Genomic DNA, 21539 nt, shown 5'->3' with positions numbered 1-21539 from the left:
AGCTTACTGGTTCAGTAGACAATAATTGGAAGAAAAAGAAGGAATGTCAATCACAAAAAATGACAATCAGTTACTGTTTCGATCTTAGGGTTTTGGTGAATCAGATAAATTGTGAAACATACTTACAACGGTTAACTAAGCAAAATTATTAGCTTACTTTGGATTGATCGACTAGTTTTGCCATTATGAATCGAACTCTATATTCTCATTTTCTTCTAAGTGAACTCAATTCTAATAGCATCCATATATGTTGGGCTTTTACACAATTTTTTAGGATGCCATGTAGGAGAGAGACAAAAATGAAAGAGAAAAAAAAAAATGTTTCTCACAATTAAAAATAAAGGATTGCAACGATTTAAAGTCAGCTGACAGCCACTCTGACAAAGTGCGTTTCAAACGTGCACTCTAAGTTTTTTTTTTTTTTTTTTCCTTCGCTCTTGCAAAAACATGGTTTTGCTAAAAATCAAGTTCCACATTAGTTCATTCAAAAAAAGTTTCACATTAGTTAAAAATCAATTACTCAATTTTTTACTGTTCTAAAAATTAAAAAAAAAAAAATGCACGACTATAGTTGCTCTAATATTCATTTGGAAATTTATTTAACCTTTTTTCTTGTAAGAATTATTGCTTTCCAACCATTTTGGCAAACAAATTTGCCATATGCAAAACCAACAAGTTTTTGCAAGATGGGCCATAAAACTTGAGAGGCCCAAATACAAGGCGCAAAAATCGTCGTCGACCACCAACTGCCGAGTGCCGACGCCGTATGACTGTGGGGAAACTTCCACGTGGAATAATTCAGCAGCGTCGGTAGAGTGCTGCGCGCTCCACCACATCGATATGCTCCTTCTGCTCTTCTCACTCTCGCCAGCCGTCGATCTGTGATTGATTATCGGCGTTAATACAATTGGGACCCATTAATGGCTCTGTCAGTCTAACCTAATCCTCAAGAAATACGGAACAGCGACGCGGCACATGCGATTACTCTCTCTCTCTTGATCGAAGGCGAAAGAGCGAAAGGCATCTCTGTATCTCATTCTGGTTCTCAACGTCTCTCTGAGCATTAAGTAGAGGTAATTTTGCTTTTATTTGATCGAATTTTTCGTGGTTGATTTCCATTTTATTTGTTAGATCTTCAAAAAATCGGAGGTAAAACGTGTTTAATTTCTCATTTTATAGCGGGGTATGCATGTTATGGTGATGAAATACTTTGTTTTGTTTTTTGATTTCGGTTATTTGATTAGGATTTAATGTTACCGGTAGTTTGGTTTCGATTCAACTTGACTGTTAGATTGTATACGAATGCGGTATATTTTTATACAATGTTTTTGCAGGGAGTTTATTTAGGGTTTTTCTGTGCATATCTTTAGGAATTGAGCTTTTTCTCATATTTTCGTTTCCAAATTAAAGCAGTTTTGAGTTTATAATTTGCTATCGTCGACTGTAATTTTGACATTTTGTGCACCCAGTTTGGACTCATTTCAGTGTCATGATCTCTGTTAGATAGATGCCATTGTATTAGTAAATGTAGATTTTTTGGCTTTATTGTGTCCATAAAAAATACTCTCTGTTCCAAAAAAGCTTGCTCTTGTTTGGATAAGTAGAGAGCATCTTGAAAGGTCACATAAAACTGCTTGCTTTTTTAAGTTTTTGTATCAGTATCTAATTTATAGCTAGTCTAACTGTTAGGAACAGGGTTACTTGAGTATATATAATGTGCATAGTTTTAAGTGTATCAAAAAATAGATGCATCTAGTGTTATGTCTTTTGGCATAGTGATTGCTTCTCAGTTCTCATTACTAATTTGATATCATACTTCTGGATAAATTGGGCCGTTTAACAATGATCAACAATTTATTCCTTCAATTGTGTTCTGTTTGCAACTGTACAGAGTGATCCAGAAAAGAAAAACCTGTTCTATATATGTTTTGTCCTGTAATTTTTTAAAATTTCTTAATATATTTGAGGTTACCTCGTTTGTGTTTGGCTAAAAGAGCATGGCAAATATTGTTTTTGATTACACTTCATTCTGATGCTTGCGCATTTGGATTATCTTATGAAGTTTGATTGTATGTGTCATTGCACAGGAAAAGACTACTAGTTGATGGATTCAGGAATCGTAATTCCTTAATGAGGTGCTTAAGCTGAGTGCTGAGTTTGAATTGTCAGTTTTGTTGCTGTACCAAAAATGTCATGTGAAGAAATTTTGAAGGCTGTCTTCCCATTCTTGGAGGGCACTGACCTTGCTACATGTATGTTAGTTTGCAAACAGTGGTGCGAGATTGCACAAGATGATTACTTCTGGAAGTGTCTATGTGCAAAGAAGTGGCCATCTATATGCAAACGTCCATCCCCACCCACTGTAACCTACTACAAATTATTCCAGACATTTTACAAGCACAAGAATCGCAGAATCATTCTCCCTCCTAAACTGTCTTTCAACGAATTGGAATTCTACATTGACATTTGGGCTGACAACAAGATAATATTCTCAGAAGTGGTGCCAGGACCTGTTCTCCAAAAGGGGACATGGATTCCGCCACCCGGTATCTGCGATGTGCTAAGGTTTCATCTGGAAGGGCCAGAATACAAGATGACTCTTCCTGTAGAACCAAGGTTTACAGTCCCTTTGAGCCAGACAGTCAGTGTTTCTGTGCTTGTGGGGCGGAAAGATAAGAACAAAGTTGCTTGTATCATTAACAAATCCATTTTCGATTACGTAGACCGAACAGCATACCGGGCTCTGGCATACGACTATCTCGAGTTCTCCTCTCCAGTTTGCTTATTCGTGTCTGGCATTCGGGCATGGATATCCTTGCTCTTCATGGACCATGGCACCGAGGGGGTTAGCGATGTGGTTATTGATGTTTTTGGTATTGAAATGGATTTCTGTGATGCTGCCAATTCAGAAGAAGAGGTTCTGTGGCTACTTGACATGCTGGATTGGAAGTGATGTTCAATGGGTTTCTGGTTTCTTGAAGGACTTCGTTTTGTTCCTTTGTTACAATCTAAATGCCTGTACATATTTTGTGCTCTTCTTGATTGATGTTATTATGTGGGCAATAACTGTGTACAAGAAGTTAAAAGACTTTTTCTCTATGTTTTTAGTTCATGCACAGTTCTAGTGGTTCTAAAGAAACGCAAAATGTATGCTTGTCAGACCAATTTCTTTATCAATGATGCAATAAAAATCTCAATTTCCTTTTGACATAATGCTTATGAATACTCTAAACAAGAAATAGGTATCAGATACCCTCACGGGTAGTTCACTTGGTTCTCGGGTGAAAGATTACACCCACGAAATAGGTATATAGGTGTCAGTTTCATGCCAATAGCTTTTTACGGACATCATGGGATGATGCAGTGGTAAGATTCTGCACCATTTTGTCCTTGATAACCCTCCTCATGATCTTCCCAGAATGTGATTTAGGAATGGCGTCAACGAAATGAAGAACTCTGACGCGCTTATAGTGTGCAACGCTAGATGCCACGTAATTCATGATGTCTTCCTCGCTGTCCTTTGCTCCGGCTGACAAAACCACACACGCTGCCGGCACCTCCCCAGCTTCCTCGTCAGGTAGCCTGCAGCTTAATGGATGCAGTTATGGAATTATGCAATGCATGCAGTTATGGAATTATGCAATGCAGTTGATGAAGATGGTGGTTTTTTCTTCTGCTTACCCGACCACAGCAGCATCTTCAACTGAAGGATGACTCAGAAGTGTCGCCTCTAACTCAGCCGGAGCTACCTGTAAGTTATTCATCACCATCCCTAATTACTCGAGAAAATTTATATATGCTCCGAGTATGATGCTGCAGTTGGCAGTATTCTTACCTGGAATCCCTTGAACTTGATCAGCTCTTTGATCCGGTCAACAATGAAGATATCTCCATCCTCGTCGATGTAGCCAATGTCCCCGGTATGAAGCCAACCATCCTTATCAATTGTGAGTGCAGTCTCATACTCGTTATTGTAGTAGCCTGAAAATTAAGTACAGTGAGGAGCATAAAGATTTTTTTTTTTTTGAATGACAGAGAAACCCGCAATCACTATCTGAGGGTGTGCACGAGGTAAACCCTGTTTTTTGACCCTAACTGGCAAGAACCGAGGTAAACCAGCCTAGGTTGTCCATAGCTGACCGGATTAAACTAAGAAGGCCAGTAGGATTTTGTTTTTGAGGAAAGGGAAGACAGTGATAGATGGTAGTTTTGCCACCTTTCATAACACATTGGCTTCTGACGCAAAGCTCTCCTGGGGTGTTTCTTGGAAGAGATAAACCAGAGTCAGGATCAATGAACTTCACTTCCAGGTTGGGAAGAATGAAGCCTACTGAGTTTTTCTTGGCAATGCCATGGCCCTTTCTTGGATCTCCATGTGTTAGTGTGATGCAGCTGTGCTCAGTCATCCCGTACGCCTAGCAACAAGAGCAGAAGAATGTGAAGATTATACTGAGATTTGGGATAAAAACACTATTGGGATGCATGCTTGCTGTTGCTGACCTCTTGGACTTGAATGCCGGGGAATTTTTTCTGAAATTCGTTGAGGATCTCGGGTGCTAAGGGAGCTGCAGCTGTCATGATGGATTTGAGTTTGAGCTTGGAGAGATCAAATTCATCCACAATAGGGTTCTTGACGAGCCCCAGAATGATGGGTGGCACGATGGGTGCAAAATTGACTTCATGGGTGATGAGAGCGTCAAGAAATGCCCTGAGTTCATACCTCCGCATTGCCACCACTTTCCCCTTGTTTCTCATGGTTGCGCAGCAGATTCCAACCAGCCCATAGATGTGGAAAAACGGGATCAATCCGAGTATGATCAGCTGCCCTATCATATCCGGTCCAACGCTGAAGAGCGAGGAGCAAAGGTTAGCCACCAGATTCCTGTGGGTTAGCATCACCCCTTTGGACATCCCAGTCGTGCCCGAGGAGAAAGGAAGGGCACACAGATCGTTCTGTTTCACCACCTCGTCTTCACTGAATGCAAAATCATTGCTTGCACGGTCTGCAGCTTCCAGCAGTTCACCCCAGTTTATGGTTCCCTGCACACGTTCTTCGTCTACTACTATCACCGGAAGCCCCAAATCTTTCACCTGCCATTTGTGATGATACAAAACAGTTTCTCATCATTGATAAAGGCAGCAGTCAAGGTTGAAAAAATCGCTAGGCGCCTGGGGACCGCCTAGGGCGCCTAGAGCGCCTAGGTGGGCGCCTAGAGCGCCTAGGTGGCCGACCGCCTAGCGCCTAGGCCCGATTTTTGCAACACTGGCAGCAGTTAATTATCCAAGACTCTGAGGGTCTCCAATTCTACATTACCTTGTAATAAGTCGGTGCATCAACGACAATGAGCTTCGCATCTGCAACTTGAACTTGCTTCTCGAGCTCCGATGCATGGGAAGTCGGGTTAGCGCCCGATAAGACGCCACCGGCCGCCATGATTCCCAGTGCAATGATGGGATATTCAGCCACGTTTGGGAGCACGACGACCACCAGTCTCCCCTTCCTCAGGCCCAGCGACCTCAACGCCTTAGCAAACCTCCTGACATCCCTCGCAACTTGGCCATATGTGTACTCTTTCCCCGTCGTGGCATCCACAATAGCCACCTTATCAGCGTAGAGCTCCACGTTATGAAGCACGAAATCAGGCAGTGTCATGTCATCAGGGACTTGGACTGGTGGATATTTGCTCCTGAAGATATGCTCATCGTCTTGTTTTGTAGAGGTTTGTCCTGCATTAGAGCCCATGTTTGATAGTAAGATGTTTAGCAGAAAACTAGTAGTTTGCCTGGTTTAAGCAAGGCATTGATTTATAGAAGAGTTAGGACTGTCAGCAAGCAAAGGGTTGAGTAGGAAAAGGGTAGAAGGAATGCAAGTGAAGGTGAGATTGTAGTGGGCATTTTTACAGGTAGGAATTTGTTGAATCATTCTATCCTACATTCACACAAATTATTACTTGTTTCTTGCCAAATGATCTTGCCTTTTGGATGATGAGGGATATCGACAACCATTATTCAAGAGTGTGCATTAAGTAAATTACAAGGTAAATTGAAGCTCGTCTCACTGCAATTACTATTTAAATATACCAAGGTGCAATCATTATACATGTACCACGGTGCACATAGCACTGTGCGCCACGCACCTCCCAAAACAACGTCGTTTTGGTAAGTTATGTAGGGAGTTGACGCAATTATGTACATTATGGTATACAATTATGTATATTTTTTTATACAATTATGTACATCTTAAACAGAAAATTTATGTGTATTATGTTAAGAGTTTAAGAGTTTGTGTATTATGTATTATATTAGAGGGAAAATGGCACTTTTTCCCCCTTTGTTATATACTTATAGCACTTTTTCCCTCTAAATTATTTAAGTGGCAGTTTTTCCCCCTGATATATTAAATGGACATATTTACCCTTAAAATAAATATTTCATTTATTTTTCTTCTCCAACAAATTATAACCACGATTTGAAAAAATAAAATACATTAAGTGTTAAATTTAGAATATTTTAAAAATAAAAAAATAAAATTTTAAAAGAAAGTTTGAACCAACCGTTCAAATTGGATCCAAAATCGTGAACCGACAGTTCAAAATAAAACTCAAATCGCGATTATATATACTTATATGTGAGAGTCAATATAAATGCGGAAAAAAACATACACTATTTGCAAATATTATAATTCTAATTTAAGCTATTGCTAGTAGTTGTTCCGATTTGAATCTCCGGTTCACGATTCAGGATCCATTTTTTTTTTCCAGTTCACGATTTTAATAAACGGAAACCCAAACATTGTGTTATGTTATAAATCATAACCGAAATTTTTAATTTGATTGCTATAGTGTTTGGTTCAGTTCGAACCGAACCGTGGTCATCCCTACGTATAAGCAATAATTTGTTGAAGAAGAGAAATAAATAAAATATTTGTTTTAAGGGTAGAAATGTCCATTTAATATTATCAGGGGGGAAAACTGCCACTTCTATAATAATTGAGGGGGCAAATGTGAGTGCATGAATAACTTAGGGGGAAAAAGTACTATAAACATATAACACAGGGGGAAAAAGTGCCGTTTTCCCTATATTAGATTATGTGTATTATCTTTTTAAAAAAACTACATGTGATTTTTTTAAAAGAAAATTAATAGCACAAGATAGCGAAATTTCAAAAAAAAAAATCGAAACGACACTCGTTTTGCACCAGGTGCACAATGCAATGCACACCCAGCGCACGATATAAATTGCCCCCAAGGTGGAAGTTGTCCATAGCCGACCAACTTAAATCAAGAATGTCACTAGACCACCTCCATTAAGAGTCAAATTTATAATCTTATAATTATCGAGTCAACAGCATTACCAACTTAATTGGGATTACTTCCATAACTACCCTTGTTAAACATATGGATGAGAACAAGTCACAAAACCATGAACTCCTTCCTACCCATTTTATACATTTTGTTCAATTTTACTAATTTTGACTAATAAATACTCCGTAGTACACAAGACAATCACTTTTAACAACAAAATATAAAAATAAAATAAAAATTGAATCAAGATTGATATGAGTAAAAAAGGTAAAGACATTTTGGAATCTATAATCCAAAATGGTCATTTATACCACTCAGAATTGCACATTCACATGGGACAATATGACAAATTCTGCAACAATCCGGAGCACTGAATACATTAAAGAAAATCAGGCAAAATTACATGTCTTCTATCCAAACCAGATGAACACACTCAATTGTACCAGCATTTGTGGATGCTATCAGTTTTCGGAATAATAAATCTGGTTCGGGCCTGTGATTGACATAATGTTGCTGAACGCAAGCTATTTATTTTCGTTGCTTGGAAAAATTTTACAGGAAACAAAAGCAGAGGGCGAAAAGAATAGCATGAAGACTTGAGAGTTAGCCCTAGTTGATCTTGAATTGAAATATGCCGCTCTGAACACAGAGATAATGTGATTTTGTAACAACTCCAGTTTATTGAGAAACTAGTAGCGGAGCATGTAGGTTCTGCGTCTGAACCAGTTGTAATCGGGTAAGTTCTGGATAGGACCCACAGCTGAAATAGCAACATCCTGGGATGACAAAAGAAAATATCCAAGTCAAACAACATAGCTAATGCAAAATCAACTGCCACTGAGAAAATGGCTCGAAATATTGGTTTGTTACCCGATCAAATATAAACCGGTTTGCAACACGTTTGATTGTGCTCGCATCTACGGCATCAATCCTAGCAAATAATTCAGCAAATGGTATTCTTCGGCCATATGTAAGAAGCTGCATGATGAGAGGTCTTAGTTTCACATTCTATGTAAGCATTATCTTTCCGGAATTGAAAAAGAGAAGTTATAGGTTAGATCTTATGAAAAATTTACCTGACGACCAATATCTTCAGCAATAGGACTGGTTCCATCCATGTGAAGCAGCAAAGAAGATTTCAACTACAAAACCATACAAGTTAGTGGAAGAAACAAAACAGCAAAGGGCAAGTAATATTACTTAGATATATGCATGTATTTGTCTGTGTGTATCAATAAATAAATACCTGGTTACGTGCACGAGTCACATCAGCCTCCGAAACTCTATAGCACAACTTACTAATTTCGTACATAATTGAATATGCCAGATCATCCAAGCAATCAGGCTGTGATAGAAACGAAGTAATAAGGTAAATAGCCCCAACTTGTAGCAGTAAAATATATAGTCAAAGGAAAATGAGACCCTATTTTCCTTTTTAAAAAATGTAGGTACACTGACCGAGCACTCACCTTTGCAACTGCATAGACTCCAAAGAGACCAGTGTCTTTGTAGTTGGTATTGAATGCCATCATGCTTTCTGCAATTTCATTTATGCTAACCCTTTGTGCAAGCTCAGAACTAAATACAATTCATAGACCAATCAGTACCTAAACTAATGAGATAATATTCCAGCTATTATTGCAATGAATTATATGCTCTTTAACAGTAAGGAAAATTCGAAATACTAACCCCATGTGCTTCCCGCCACCTGCACCTTTATTCCATGATCCCAACATGGACTGCATAACCATCAAAGCAACGGAATCAGGATCTGTCCAGGATGTACCTTCGAAGGCAACCGCAAATTGGGCCAAAGGAATGTCATCATCAATCATCCTGACCTAATTTTCATTTAAAAGATATCATGATTATTGTTCTATTGTTGTAAGAAGAAAAAACCGAACCCCTCAAATGAGATAGGCATACCTCTGAGCCAGTAAATACTGAAGGTCCCTTGGCAATTAACTGTGAAGCAGTTGTTGGATCTGTTGACAGGTTTGTGAACAGTTTCTGAACTTGATCAACAAACTCTTCATGTTTAACCGGACCAGAGGCAACAACCACCTAAATTCACAGCCATTATAATGTATCAGAGCATAAACTACTATGAACAATGGTCAAATGCAAGTTAACCCAGTAACATGTAAATAAGATAAAAAGGATTCATACAAAAAATAAAGTTCAAAAATACCATTCGGGGAGCAGTGTAGTGTGTCATGATGTAGTCTTTTAGATGCGTTTTGGTGATTGTCTTAATATTCTGAGCAGGTCCAAGAATTGTTCTGCCGAGAGGGGTGTACTGGAAGGCAGTTGCATGAAGATGGTCAAAAATAACCTCCTCGGTCTGACCTTCCACCTGCATACAGCATTAATAGATAACAGCACCCTATGTTAAATTAACAAGAATATGCATAATGCAATACTATGCAAGCATGTGTTAAGTGCCATAAAATTTACAATCAGAAGAATTATTTGCAGTAAAGATAACCATCTAAATAGGAAAAAGAATAACATAGAAGAGCATCCATTGAAAAACTACTTCTTTACTACTTATGTTCATCGGTGTTTTGCTGAGGAAGAATTAAGCTAGAAATCATTCAATCATTCCTAAATATAGAAAATCTGGAAAAGGCTCTAACTTGAAAAATAAAGTTACAATTTTACAATCTTGTAAAGATGATAAAAACTAAAAGATGCAAACTTTATACCAAACATCAAAGGAAAATTAAAGAATCACCTCCTCCATCTCCCTGAGAATCACATCTCGCTCCCTTTCGATTCGTTTCTGATCAAATTTCGAGTTCTGAATAATATCCGACAATATATCCAAAGCCCTGGTGATATCTTTATCCAAGACTTTGGCATAGAACGTAGTTTGCTCCCTGGAAGTGTATGCATTTAGATGCCCTCCCATGTTCTCAATCTCCTCCTCTAACTCCCTAGCAGTCCGTCTCTCCGTGCCCTTGAAGATCATGTGCTCGAGGAAATGAGCGGTGCCGTTAGTCTCCTCCGTCTCGAACCGAGAGCCGGCGTCAATGAACACGCCGACGGTGGCAGTTTTAGCGGCGAGGTTGGACTCGGTGGCGACTCTTAGTCCGTTCGGCAAAGTGGTGACGCGGGTAGCAGGGGCAGTGAGGATTGCAGTGTGGTCGGCCAAAACTGGATGGGGGGAGTTGTATTGGAGAAAGCGCGAGTCGGGGTTTTCTAGCCGCTTCAGTTTATGTTTCACGGATTCGGCTAGGCGATCGTAGATCATGGCGGTTGGAGGCGGCGGCGACGGCGCCAGAGTTCCATTTGCGGCGGCTGCAACGGCTGCGGAGGATGAGGAAAAAGGCTTGCCGCATCGGGAAGCGATAGTTCTCCTCGACCGACGGGCTAGATTTAGGAGCTGCCGGATCGCCATGGCTGCTGGCTGCGATTCGACTCGCTAGGGTTTGGTGAGAAAATGGTGTGAGAGAGGAAGAAAAAGAAGAGCAGAAGATGAGCGACCAAATCAAACCCAGCATCTTACTGGAATCACCGCAACGACGTCGTATAGATTTGGGCCTACGATCATTCAGGTCCAACTAAACAATATTTTTTGTAAACGGGCTTGGGCTTTAAGCCCATCTCATTTCTGTTTTTTGCCCAGTTAATGGACAAGAAACGGCGTCGTACCAATTTAGGCCAACATTCAATCTTTATACCGTGGACCATGACTATGGACCTGATTTCATGTGTATGTGTTTTGTGTTGTGGCTTTTTGTATTTTGCATTATGAAATTCTATATTAGGCACGTGTATGTGTTTTTTTGTTGTGACTTTTTGTATCTTGCGTTATGAAATTCTATATCAAGTATGAATTTTGTACGTGGAACAAATTAGTAATTATGTCTTATATTATAAAATTATGTGTCTTGTGTCATAAAATTTTGTGCCTATGAACACGAGTTATATACCTAAATCATATTTGAAAAATAAGTAAATATATAACATGTGTATGTGTTATGTGTTATGATTTTGTGTGTCTTATGTTATGAAATTCTGTATATTACGAGTATGAATTTTGTACATCGTCTTTTCAATTTAGTTGGGTCCATAATAATATGTTATGTATTTTGTGTTGTAATTTTTTGTGTTTTGTACTCTACTAGTATGAATTCTATACGTTGTTGTTTTAATTCAAGTTTCATAATGCTATGTAAACTCTTATCCATGATATAAATTGCCGCCAACATTCATTTCCGCCCAAATAAACCAAGATATTTTGGGCAAATTATACTGTGGACCGCGATCCACAATGCATTGTGATCCAAGCTTCAAAATAGTGCCGTTTCATTTAATGAAAAGAAACGGCACCTGATTTGCGTTGTTCCGCATAAGTAGCATCTGCTTCTATAACATTTTCAGTTTCATTTTATATACACTAAAATTTCATTCCAACACAACTACAATTTTATTTCGATATAACTAGAGTTTCATTCTAGACTATATACTCAAATATGTGAAACTGTTATTTAATTTCATTTTATATACACTACAGTTTCATTACAACACAACTACATTATCATTTCAATATAACTACAGTTTCATTGGACAATATACACTAAAATATGTGAAACAGTTATGCAGTTTCATTTCAACACAAGTGCAATTTAATTTCGATATAACTACAGTTTCATTCGACACTATACACTTAAATATGTGAAACTGTTATTTAGTTACATTATATATATATACACTATAGTTTAATTACAACACAACTACAATATCATTTCGATGTAACTACAGTTTCATTTTATATACACTGTAGTTTCATTTTGATACAACTACAGTATCATTTAAATTCAATTACAGTTTAATTTCATAATATAAAAACAATATGTGAGACCGTTTCATTTTAAATATATTGTAGTTTCATTTTGTAATTAACATATTAAAAATATGCGTTCCGTTAAGATGTAAGTCATGTAACGGCACACGTTTTTTTAAATAAAGAAACGACGCTATTTTTGGATCATAGTCCACGATATAATTGCTTGCTATTTTGCAATCATTATTGTATGGACCATGGTCCACACAAGTTGTGAGGACCATATTTTGTCTACGGTAAAATAATGTACACTCAGTATAAAAATAATGTACATTAAGTACAAAAATAATGTACATTGTATTCAGGGGATGTACATTATTTTTGTTCTGAGTGTACATTATATTGTTTAATGTACATTCAGTACAAACATTATGTACATTTAGTATATTAAAAATGTACTTTTTGTTATGGTCCACATAACATTGTATGGACCATGGTCCACACAATAATTTGCCGCTATTTTGTAAGTGGGCTTTTAAATGGTCTATAAGCCCATTATTATTACTGTCTTTGCCCTGTTAATGGACGAAATTTAGGCCTACATTCATTCCCGCCCAAATAAACCAAGATTTTTTTGTGAGTGGACTTTTAATGGGCTTGTAGCCCATTATTATTTCTAGTTTTGCCCCGACGACCAAAACCCTAAGGACTTCTGAGGTGCCATCCTATATATAAATCAAATACAGGCCGAGAAGAAACCCTACTGAAACACTTCTGAGTTGTGTCGTTCCATCCTGGTCAGCGGCGCCCTCTCAACGCTTCTCCCTGCAGAGGTGCCAGCAATTGCAGCAATGGCGACGGCGAGAACTGTGAAAGACGTTTCTCCTCACGAGTTCGTGAAGGCTTACTCTGCTCACCTTAAGCGTTCTGGAAAGGTACCATTTTTTCCCCTAATCTCTGTCTAGATCTTTGAATGTTAGTCCTTTACTTGTATTTTTCGATTCCTGCTTTAGATTTTAGTATGGAGTAGCAGTTTAATGAAGGTATATGCATTAATACTTAGTTATGGCATCAGTTAATACTCCTTTGCCTGTTTAAAGTTACGGTGGAGGCTCTTTTCTATGTTTTCTGCTTCACAGAATTATCTATCAGCTTGTTAACATGTTTGAAACTTGAAATTGATAGACATGAATGATTGGTGCTTGTAGTGAACTTAATGTGCAAGTGCAGGACACTAATTTAGCTCTGGGAAATTGGTAAACTTGGTTTTGGTGTTAGGTTTGGTGGTACTATGTAGCAATTAATGGTGTGGTTTGGTCTTGTAAAATTTGTTTACAGTGTCCTTAGTCATATTTATATTTTTGTTTGGGTCATAAGATCTTTGACTGAAATAGGTATCAAGTTAGGATGCTACATATTAAAAAGTAGTTCTGCTCGCAGATCAAATTTTGATATATGTTGTGTGAGATTTTCATGAAACTATGATACAGATTGTGAAATTGTGTCACAAGTGGGCTTGGATGATTCTTGTGATTCACAGTTAACTGAAATTTCTTTTACTTTAATGTAGATGGAACTTCCCGAGTGGACTGATATTGTGAAGACTGGTAGGTTGAAAGAACTTGCTCCATATGACCCTGATTGGTATTACATCAGAGCAGGTAATAATTTCCTCTTTACCCATGAATTTCATCTTGGTGATTCACGTATTTTATCTACCGTTCTGACTATCAGTTTTTCAGCTTCCATGGCTAGGAAGATTTACTTGAGGGGTGGCCTTGGAGTTGGAGCCTTCCAAAGGATCTATGGATCAAACAAGAGAAATGGAAGCTGCCCACGCCACTTTTGCAAGAGCAGTGGTGCTATTGCCCGCCACATTTTGCAACAATTGCAGACAATGAGTATCATTGAAGTTGATCCAAGAGGGTATGTTTGAGACCTCTTTCAATGTCCCTTTTTTTTTCCAGAATTTCAGAGATATGAATGAAGATTGATGTTTGTGTTATATAGAACTGTATAGCATTGAATTTGTGGTTTCTTTCGGTAATCATTGTTCTTATATTTCAGTGGAAGGAGGATAACATCCAGTGGCCAACGCGATCTTGATCAAGTTGCTGGCCGAATTGTTGTTGTTGCACCTTGAAGGACAGTAGTGATTGCACGGCAGAAGCAAGATATATGTGATGTTTGAACTACTGTTATAATTAGCTTGTTCCAGAGATGTTACTTCCAAAATTTTGAGACAATTCTTACTTTCAAATACTTGGGTAGCTTCCTTGTGTTTCATCCAAAATGTTTGTGTTGTTGAAGTTTGAATATTAATCTTATCAGGTTCTGAGAATTGACATTGTTATATCATTTATGCCTTTTACAGATTGATTCCATCCATTTCTATATCATGCATGAAATCTCTTTTCATTCAGCCAACTCTAAGCATGCTTCTCTGAAATTTGTATACATTATTATTGCTTCATGATCGTGGTGAAATCCTTTCTGTTGTATTCATTGTAGTAAACAGCATTTTAATACTGTCAATATACAAGTATTTGAATCTTATGAACAATATACATATTTAGTTCTTCGGTTATGTGTGACCATCATATAAAGACTTCTGTTGCTGGGATGTTCTATTTGGCATTCTTTATTCAAAAATCATAATTTATTTCAGTTTTGTGCACATATACAGCAGTTCTGTAAGTTCCAAAATGGTTCACTAGAATCCATCACAAAGCAAAGGAAAGCCCTATAGATTCCCTATTTTGATTCACTGTGCTATACGTTTCATCACTTTCAATTACTCACACACTTTTCCTTTTTCTAATTTGTTACTATTTTAATAGATGGGAAAATATTTTAATATTTTACAATTTACAAACATTTTCAGCTTCTTTAGTTGAGAATTCATGAAAAGATTCAAGCATATGGGACACACATTCTCAGTGGTCATCACACATTTGTTAAACATTATTACTCTATTCTGTCTTTCCTCCTTCGTTCACTTGGGATGTATTTTTGAAAACAATGAAATTAATGAGAAAACAATAACCAGCAGTTGGAGGAAACTGAGATGAATATGATGCAGTTGGAAACTGGGATGGTTGTGTTTGTCACTTCGTCACACTCACTCAAGTTTTTCCTTCTTTCACTTCGTCACACTCACTTTTTCTTTCGTTATGGCTAAGTTACACTTGTAAACGTAATAATAAATTTGAGAAAATTTTGAAAAAAATCAGAAGAAAAAAAAAAGACAGGATTTTATAGACTTGCACAAACTATAGATTCACACAAAATTTGATTTTGCTAACTATAGATTCACACAAAATGATGTACAAGTAAATTCCCAAAATTCACCATTATCACAATATATTCATCAACACCTTAAGAGATAAATGTGAAAGCAACTTTAAAAAAGTATTATCTAATACTCTTGATTCAATTGTTGCTGATATCCATTGTTTGGTGTAGAAAATGGAAAAAGAAAATAGGTGTAAAAAAATTAAAAAAAATGTATTAATAGAAGTTATAAATGTTTGTAATGATATATTTAATTTAGAGTTTTTAATATCAAAATGTTTTTAAAAGTGTATAAATATTTGTCACACAGAATTTTATAGACTTGTACAAAGCCTATGAAAATTTTAAAAATTTTGAGTTTGGAAAAATTCTATATAAAAGTCATTTAAAAGTCTTAATTGAATACATCCCTTAGACACAGAAGTTTGATAAGTTTTTGATCTTAGTTATTTTAAAACACCAATTCACCATACATTTTCTTGTGAGATTGATATCTACAAAAAGCCAATATGCATCTATAACTACCATTTTATAATTTATATATAGTATAGTAATATGAAGCAGAAGTGAAGTGTTCACAGAATGCTGGAGCCTAAAGAATAGAGAAGTGAATCTAACACTAAATAATATATGAATTGCAATGTGCATTATTATTGGTAAAAGGGCAAAATCGTGGTAGTAAAAGAATTCATCCATTAATGAAAAGGCACACCATTGTGCACATACTATGTTTTCTCTCAAAGCTGTGTAAGTGTACTCTACATATACTATGTTTTCTCTCAAAGCTGTGTGATTAGCAACAAGCTTATTACCTGTTTACACAGTAAAAGAACATTGATAGTAGTAGCTGCTAAGGTTCTTTGAAACTGCAGTCTTCCTCTTTCTTCCCTCTCATCGCCCAAACATTTCATCGCAGCTTTTGATCTTCTTATGCTGTGTAATACGGAATTTCGGCTCTCTTGGCACAGTGAGATGCTTGTCAGACCTAACAAAGCAGGAGATGTTGGAATGATACCTTGTTATATGGAAAGCTAGCCATTCCGTACAAGTCAGGAAAAGATAAATAAAACGTGATTTCACCTTCTAGGAATGAAGGGCCTGTCAAAGTAGGGTAGTGGTTGGGCTTTGGGAACAAGTTCCTTTCTCAGCCTTCTGATTTCTTCTTCTTCTTCCAACTAAGAGGGTGATAGAAACATAAACCAAACTAGAAATATGAACGAAAATCTCATCCGATTTATAAGGTTTCTGATGATTTACCTTCTGTAGTCTGTCTCTTTCCATTTTGTATTGTTCGATAATGCTAAATTTCTCAGCCACCTAATATGTAAAACAAAGAACTTACAGACCAGTTCCACCATGAAAAATACACAGAAAAGCAGTTCTAAATTAATGACCACAATTCTGTTAAGAAGAAAGCAATTACCTGATGGTCGAACTCTGCTCGATCCACAGCCCTGATGTCACTGTGCAGCACCAGATCAATTGGCCTTGTGCTTTCTTTCACGGGAGGCTTCAGTAAACACTGAAAACAAAAGAAACCTTTTGAAGTCAGCTGACCTTTAACTGCAGATCAGAAGTTATAGAAGTACTTATTGGAAGCAAAGAAGCAGGATGGCAAGACGTGTGACAAATAATTTGAAATCCGTGAGCTCTTAAAGTTAAATATATATGGTCAGGGCAGGAGGAATACTAGTGATGTATATAGAACACAACAATGTGGAACAAAAAAGTGAATTGATATCAACAGGGTTCCATAACTCGTAACTTCACTACCCAATATAGAAGCACAAAGAAACAGTTGTTCACAAATCACAATTAAATGAATCTCACAGATAATAATTTATATTCAACCTACTAAAATATGAATCTACCTCTGGCTCATCCGTTGTCCACGGAAGACCTTGTGCAATTGGAACTCGAAGCCTCTTATCTTCCTCCATCATCTGTTTTAGTTTATTCAGAAATTCTTCCTCCTTACACTTTCCCCTTTGCTGCAGAAAAGTCAAACACCAAACTTAAAAGTTGCTTTGATGAGCAGCAAATAAGCATCACATTGTAATTCTCAGCCTCATGGTTTAATCTTAAACATAGAGCATAGGATTAGAAACTTAAACAGAAGACCTAAGACAACTCTAATGCCAGCACTAGTAAAGTTCACTTTCCTATTCAGTCAGTACCGTAAATATTAGTCTACGATATTACTCTAAGCACATAGCAGCATCACTGTGAAACTATCAGCTAAGTTATACCAACCTCAGTTCTGAGATTGAATGGTTTATGGGAGGTTGCTTTGAGTTGCCTTCTCTTCTGGTGCCTTCTAGCAAAAGTCCCCGATGATTCAGCACTCTAAAGAATTTAAAATAAAAGTGAGATCACATATTCACATATGAAGCCATAAGCCCTCTGCATTCAAAGAGGAGGGTAACCACAAAATTCTTAGTAACTCACATTGCGTCTGCTCTTTCTACCTCCATCACAAGTCCTGCTTGAGTTTGAAAAAGCCATAGCCAATACATCCCATTAGAACTAAAATTAAGAGAAGTTGAATACTGAGAACCAAGCAAGTAGACATCACTAACCTTCCTTGGTTGCTATCAAGTGAATGGGAACGGTGTGAATTCAGGCCTAAGCTTTCAGAGGTAACGAAAAAATCAGATGGACCGAATGAAGATGAAGAGTCAAGTGTGTCAGGCAAATCCCATTTAATCCCCTTTTTAGTAGCTGCTACTTCCTTCTCATAGTTTTCCTTAGCATCATCTGAACTTGGAATTGTAAGAAGCTTCTCAAAAGCCTTAACCAAGGTCATCACTTTTCCAGAATCAGGTTGAGGCGCGTCCTCTGTTGCCTCTTCCGACAACTTATCCCTCCTTCTCTTAACGCCCATTTCACCGATCACCTTGTGTGCATTGAGCTCCAGATTAATCGAGCCATTGATCGATACAAAATTATCTGCTTTAGCCTCGTCTCCATAGCTATGAGCACCAACGATTTCTCCAATAACGCCTTTGCTGTTCTTCTCTTCCTCATCTTTACTCCCGATCTCAGCTTCAACGCGCATCTTCACCTCCTCCAGAACACTCTCCTCGTCATCAACTCCGCGGCGACTTGTGAAAAACTCCTCGTGTGAAGCCCTGAGAGACTCATAAGCAACGCACAAACACTTCTGCACCCCGCCCTTTCCGCACTTACAAGCCACCGGCGCCGAGTTCGCATCCTCTCTCTTCGAATTCCGCTTCGCCACCACGAACTTCCTCTGCCGAATCTTCTTCTGCGGCGAAGGCGAAGCCACCGGATTGAGGCTTTCCGAAGCCAATTTCTGAGCTTTCTTTGCTGATTTGGTGATCGATGGAGACCTTGCGACCTTCAAGCCCGGGCTTGAAACATTTGGATCGACATTTTCAGAATTTCTGGAGCAATGGGAGAGACCTCTGGTGGATTTGCCGTCGGACTCCATTGAATTAGCCGGAAAACTTCGATCCAGATAGGATTGTAAAGAGAAGGAGATTCAATATCTGAATTTTTTTTGAAAGCCAGATTCAATATCTGATTATTGATAAGGAAAACAGCTGAGAGAAAATGGAAGCTGCGGCAAGTGTAACGGCTAGTTCCCTGATGAGCTTGCTCTCTCGCTCCATCTTACCGTTTAATTTTATGATAATTAATAACACTTTTCTTTAATTATTATTTTTATTTAATTTGATATCTCAACTCTTTGATAGACCAAAATCGAGTTTAAATGATGGGACAATGGCATTTTTTCCCCCTAAGTTATATACTTATAGCACTTTTTTTTCTCAATTATTTATGTAAGCACATTAGCCCCCTCAATTATTTTAAAAGTGGTGGTTTTTTCTCCTGATATATTAAATTGATATTTCTACCCTTAAAGTAAACATTTTATTTATTTTACTTCTTCAACAAATTATTGTGTATATGTAGCAATGACCACGGTTTGGTTCGAACTGAACCGGACACTATAGCAATCGAACTAAAAGTTTTCGGTTATGATTCAGATCTAGAATCCAATATTTAGATTTCAATTTATTAAATTTATGAACCAAGAAAACTGGATCATGAACCGTGAACCGGCGGTTCCGGATCCGGTTCGCGATTTTGAACCGTCTTTATTTTAAATTTTATTTTAAAATAGTCTAAATTCAACAATAAATGTATTTTATTTTTTCAGTTCGGAACATGAACCGACCATTTCGATTTGCGATTTTAATAAACTCTAAGTATCGCGTTTTGATTCTAAATTGTAATTGGAATATTTTGGTTTGGTTGCTATAGTATCTGTTTGGTTTGAACCAAATTATAGTAATAATTTGTTGGAGAAGAAAAATAAATAAAATATTTATTTTAAGGGTAAATATGTCCATTAAACATTTTAGGGGGGAAAAGAGCCACTTAAATAATTCAGGGGGGAAAAGTACTATAAGTATATAATTCAGGGGAAAAAAGTGTCATTTTCCCTTAAATGATTGATATATTCTTATTTTATACGGAGTGTCAAAGACATGAAGGCATTCTAAAAATAGCAGTTGAATAATAGTTAACTATTAGCGAATTATATTAACAATTTTAATGAATAAATTGTATTAAAAGTTTCATATAAAAATGTTTAGTACAAGTTAGTTGTTTAATATTAGCAGTTAACATATAAAATGATTTATACATAATAATAACAATAATAATAATAATAATTTTTAAAAAGAAAAAGAAATGAGCAAGTCACTTTTTTTTTTTTTTTTTTTAAATCAGTAGAAAAAGTGGAGAAGGCTCCTCAATATTTTGTGGGACATCGAATGAATTAACAATGAGCATATTCAAACTACTGATAGCTAAATAAGGTCAAAGAGTAACTAAACCACATAAGGGTGCGTTTGGTTCACGGAATATTGAATTATCCTACGGGGACGTTTGGTTCAGGTTATATAAGATAACCAAAGTTATATTTGTTTGGTAATATAAGATTTCCATGTTTGGTTCAGATTATGTAACTTTTTCATGGGATGTCAGATAACCTCCGCATTTAAGTTTTTAGCTATTGGAAAGGAATGTGAGATACCGTCCAATTTCTTAGGTAATCTCACATTCCCTTGTCTTATTACTAATGTTGCGCTTTGTATTTTCTAATCAATTTATCTTATTACTATTGTCTTATTTACATATCTTAGTTTTAAACCAAACACATGAATCTAACATTCTTAGTAATATAACATTCATAACAATCTAACATTTTCTAAGGTAATTTAACATTTCGTGAACCAAACGCTCAATAGAAGTTTAATTTGACACTTTAAAGTTATCCCGCCAACCACTATGACCAATTCCGCTATGGCCTACGGTAAATATACTTGAGTTATATGTAAACAATGTTCAAATCTCACAAGTCTTATATTTGTAATTAAGGGCATTATTATTGTTTGGTTGAGTGTTGTCCCGTAGATGTCACTCAATATAATGAATGGGGACGTTGTCTTTCATTTGAAGCGTTACTTTCTTTGTGGTTAGTGCCAATTAGTACCTAACTGATTTAAATGTTATAATATATATATATATATATATATATATATATATATATATATATATATATATAGTCATATGGTTACGCATCATTAGATAGGCATAAATGCATCACAAAGTGTCCGAAAATGTACTATTATGTATGGACCGTATGGTGCATTTGTTTTTGGAGTGTGGTATATTTGTGCATTTCATTCTGATACATTTTTGAATACTATGTGATGCATATATACATACCTACTGGTGCAATTTGCACCGGGCGCATGGAAGTTATGTCCTTATTTGAACCGGTATAAATATGTGTGTATGTATGTACAGAGGCGGAGCTACATTGAGGCAGTGGGGGCAGCTACCCCCACGCCCTCCCCTCACCCCCTATATATAGTACCCTTGTGTGTATATATATGTATAGTACATGATTAGAGGTACATATATATAGTGAGAAGTATAATTTATAATGTGTTTTTTTATTTGAATCATTTTATCAAACTAATTGTGTTTCATATTTTGATATAAATATTTTTTTTATGAATTTTAATTTTACTCCCATATCCAACAAAATTTATGGCTATGCTTTTAAATTTTTTTTTTTAAATATTTTTAACTATCTCTTATGGATATAT

At 36.8% G+C, this 21539-nt stretch overlaps 5 protein-coding genes across 7 annotated transcripts; 2 read left to right on the top strand and 3 right to left on the bottom strand.

The window, feature by feature from the left end:
• Positions 1-949: 949 nt before the first annotated feature.
• LOC109189204 (F-box protein At5g39250) lies at positions 950-3208 on the top strand. Its single transcript, XM_019339999.1, has 2 exons — positions 950-1073; positions 2088-3208. Exon 2 carries the CDS (start codon positions 2189-2191, stop codon positions 2951-2953), a length of 765 nt encoding a protein of 254 aa, XP_019195544.1. The 5' UTR covers positions 950-1073; positions 2088-2188; the 3' UTR covers positions 2954-3208.
• LOC109189203 (4-coumarate--CoA ligase-like 1) lies at positions 3170-5969 on the bottom strand. Its single transcript, XM_019339998.1, has 6 exons — positions 5315-5969; positions 4501-5091; positions 4217-4415; positions 3836-3981; positions 3682-3749; positions 3170-3582 (listed from the first exon to the last, which is right to left on the bottom strand). The coding sequence occupies exons 1-6, from the start codon at positions 5741-5743 to the stop codon at positions 3324-3326; spliced, it is 1692 nt and encodes a 563-aa protein (XP_019195543.1). The 5' UTR covers positions 5744-5969; the 3' UTR covers positions 3170-3323.
• A 1594-nt stretch (positions 5970-7563) lies between these two features.
• On the bottom strand, positions 7564-10784 carry LOC109189140 (probable mitochondrial-processing peptidase subunit beta, mitochondrial). Of its 2 annotated transcripts, none has more exons than XR_002055544.1 (9): positions 10042-10784; positions 9496-9660; positions 9231-9368; positions 8994-9145; positions 8774-8882; positions 8551-8649; positions 8381-8446; positions 8175-8262; positions 7564-8080 (listed from the first exon to the last, which is right to left on the bottom strand). XR_002055544.1 is itself a non-coding variant. In XM_019339898.1 (9 exons), exons 1-9 carry the CDS (start codon positions 10705-10707, stop codon positions 7994-7996), a joined length of 1590 nt encoding a protein of 529 aa, XP_019195443.1. In that variant the 5' UTR covers positions 10708-10783; the 3' UTR covers positions 7564-7993. The 2 variants fall into 2 exon arrangements, 1 of the variants encoding a protein (XP_019195443.1); XM_019339898.1 differs by having other exon boundaries at positions 8175-8282; positions 10042-10783.
• Positions 10785-12837: 2053 nt separating this feature from the next.
• On the top strand, positions 12838-14471 carry LOC109189142 (40S ribosomal protein S19-2-like). Its single transcript, XM_019339899.1, has 4 exons — positions 12838-13031; positions 13667-13757; positions 13839-14022; positions 14164-14471. Exons 1-4 carry the CDS (start codon positions 12948-12950, stop codon positions 14237-14239), a joined length of 435 nt encoding a protein of 144 aa, XP_019195444.1. The 5' UTR covers positions 12838-12947; the 3' UTR covers positions 14240-14471.
• Positions 14472-16063: 1592 nt separating this feature from the next.
• LOC109188800 lies at positions 16064-18973 on the bottom strand. Of its 2 annotated transcripts, XM_019339428.1 has the most exons (9): positions 18934-18973; positions 17970-18902; positions 17839-17872; positions 17644-17736; positions 17262-17381; positions 16814-16912; positions 16648-16707; positions 16471-16565; positions 16064-16375 (listed from the first exon to the last, which is right to left on the bottom strand). In XM_019339428.1, exons 2-9 carry the CDS (start codon positions 18842-18844, stop codon positions 16282-16284), a joined length of 1470 nt encoding a protein of 489 aa, XP_019194973.1. In that variant the 5' UTR covers positions 18845-18902; positions 18934-18973; the 3' UTR covers positions 16064-16281. The 2 variants fall into 2 exon arrangements, with proteins under 2 accessions (XP_019194973.1, XP_019194972.1); XM_019339427.1 differs by having other exon boundaries at positions 17970-18959.
• Between the last annotated feature and the right edge of the window lie 2566 nt (positions 18974-21539).

This window comes from Ipomoea nil, unplaced genomic scaffold (assembly GCF_001879475.1).
Source record: "Ipomoea nil cultivar Tokyo-kokei standard unplaced genomic scaffold, Asagao_1.1 scaffold1509, whole genome shotgun sequence".
NCBI classification, from domain to species: Eukaryota; Viridiplantae; Streptophyta; class Magnoliopsida; order Solanales; family Convolvulaceae; genus Ipomoea; species Ipomoea nil.
The sequence above is the reverse complement of the archived record's forward strand: the minus strand, read 5'-3'. Positions and strand labels throughout refer to the sequence as shown.

Excerpts from the sequence above, each read along its gene's own strand:
- LOC109189204 (XM_019339999.1), top strand. The coding sequence starts at position 2,189 with ATGTCATGTGAAGAAATTTTGAAGGCTGTCTTCCCATTCTTGGAGGGC.
- LOC109189203 (XM_019339998.1), bottom strand. The coding sequence starts at position 5,743 with ATGGGCTCTAATGCAGGACAAACCTCTACAAAACAAGACGATGAGCAT. Across the intron at positions 3,750-3,835 it reads TCAAGTTCAAGGGATTCCAG|GTAGCTCCGGCTGAGTTAGA; the intron begins GTAAGAATACTG and ends AATAACTTACAG. Across the intron at positions 3,583-3,681 it reads GAAGATGCTGCTGTGGTCGG|GCTACCTGACGAGGAAGCTG; the intron begins GTAAGCAGAAGA and ends ATTAAGCTGCAG.
- LOC109189140 (XM_019339898.1), bottom strand. The coding sequence starts at position 10,707 with ATGGCGATCCGGCAGCTCCTAAATCTAGCCCGTCGGTCGAGGAGAACT. Across the intron at positions 8,447-8,550 it reads TGACTCGTGCACGTAACCAG|TTGAAATCTTCTTTGCTGCT; the intron begins GTATTTATTTAT and ends ATGGTTTTGTAG. Across the intron at positions 8,283-8,380 it reads CTGAAGATATTGGTCGTCAG|CTTCTTACATATGGCCGAAG; the intron begins GTAAATTTTTCA and ends CTCATCATGCAG.
- LOC109189142 (XM_019339899.1), top strand. The coding sequence starts at position 12,948 with ATGGCGACGGCGAGAACTGTGAAAGACGTTTCTCCTCACGAGTTCGTG. Across the intron at positions 13,032-13,666 it reads ACCTTAAGCGTTCTGGAAAG|ATGGAACTTCCCGAGTGGAC; the intron begins GTACCATTTTTT and ends ACTTTAATGTAG. Across the intron at positions 13,758-13,838 it reads TTGGTATTACATCAGAGCAG|CTTCCATGGCTAGGAAGATT; the intron begins GTAATAATTTCC and ends TCAGTTTTTCAG.
- LOC109188800 (XM_019339428.1), bottom strand. The coding sequence starts at position 18,844 with ATGGAGTCCGACGGCAAATCCACCAGAGGTCTCTCCCATTGCTCCAGA. Across the intron at positions 17,382-17,643 it reads CATTCAATCTCAGAACTGAG|CAAAGGGGAAAGTGTAAGGA; the intron begins GTTGGTATAACT and ends ACTTTTCTGCAG. Across the intron at positions 16,913-17,261 it reads GGACAACGGATGAGCCAGAG|TGTTTACTGAAGCCTCCCGT; the intron begins GTAGATTCATAT and ends TTTTGTTTTCAG.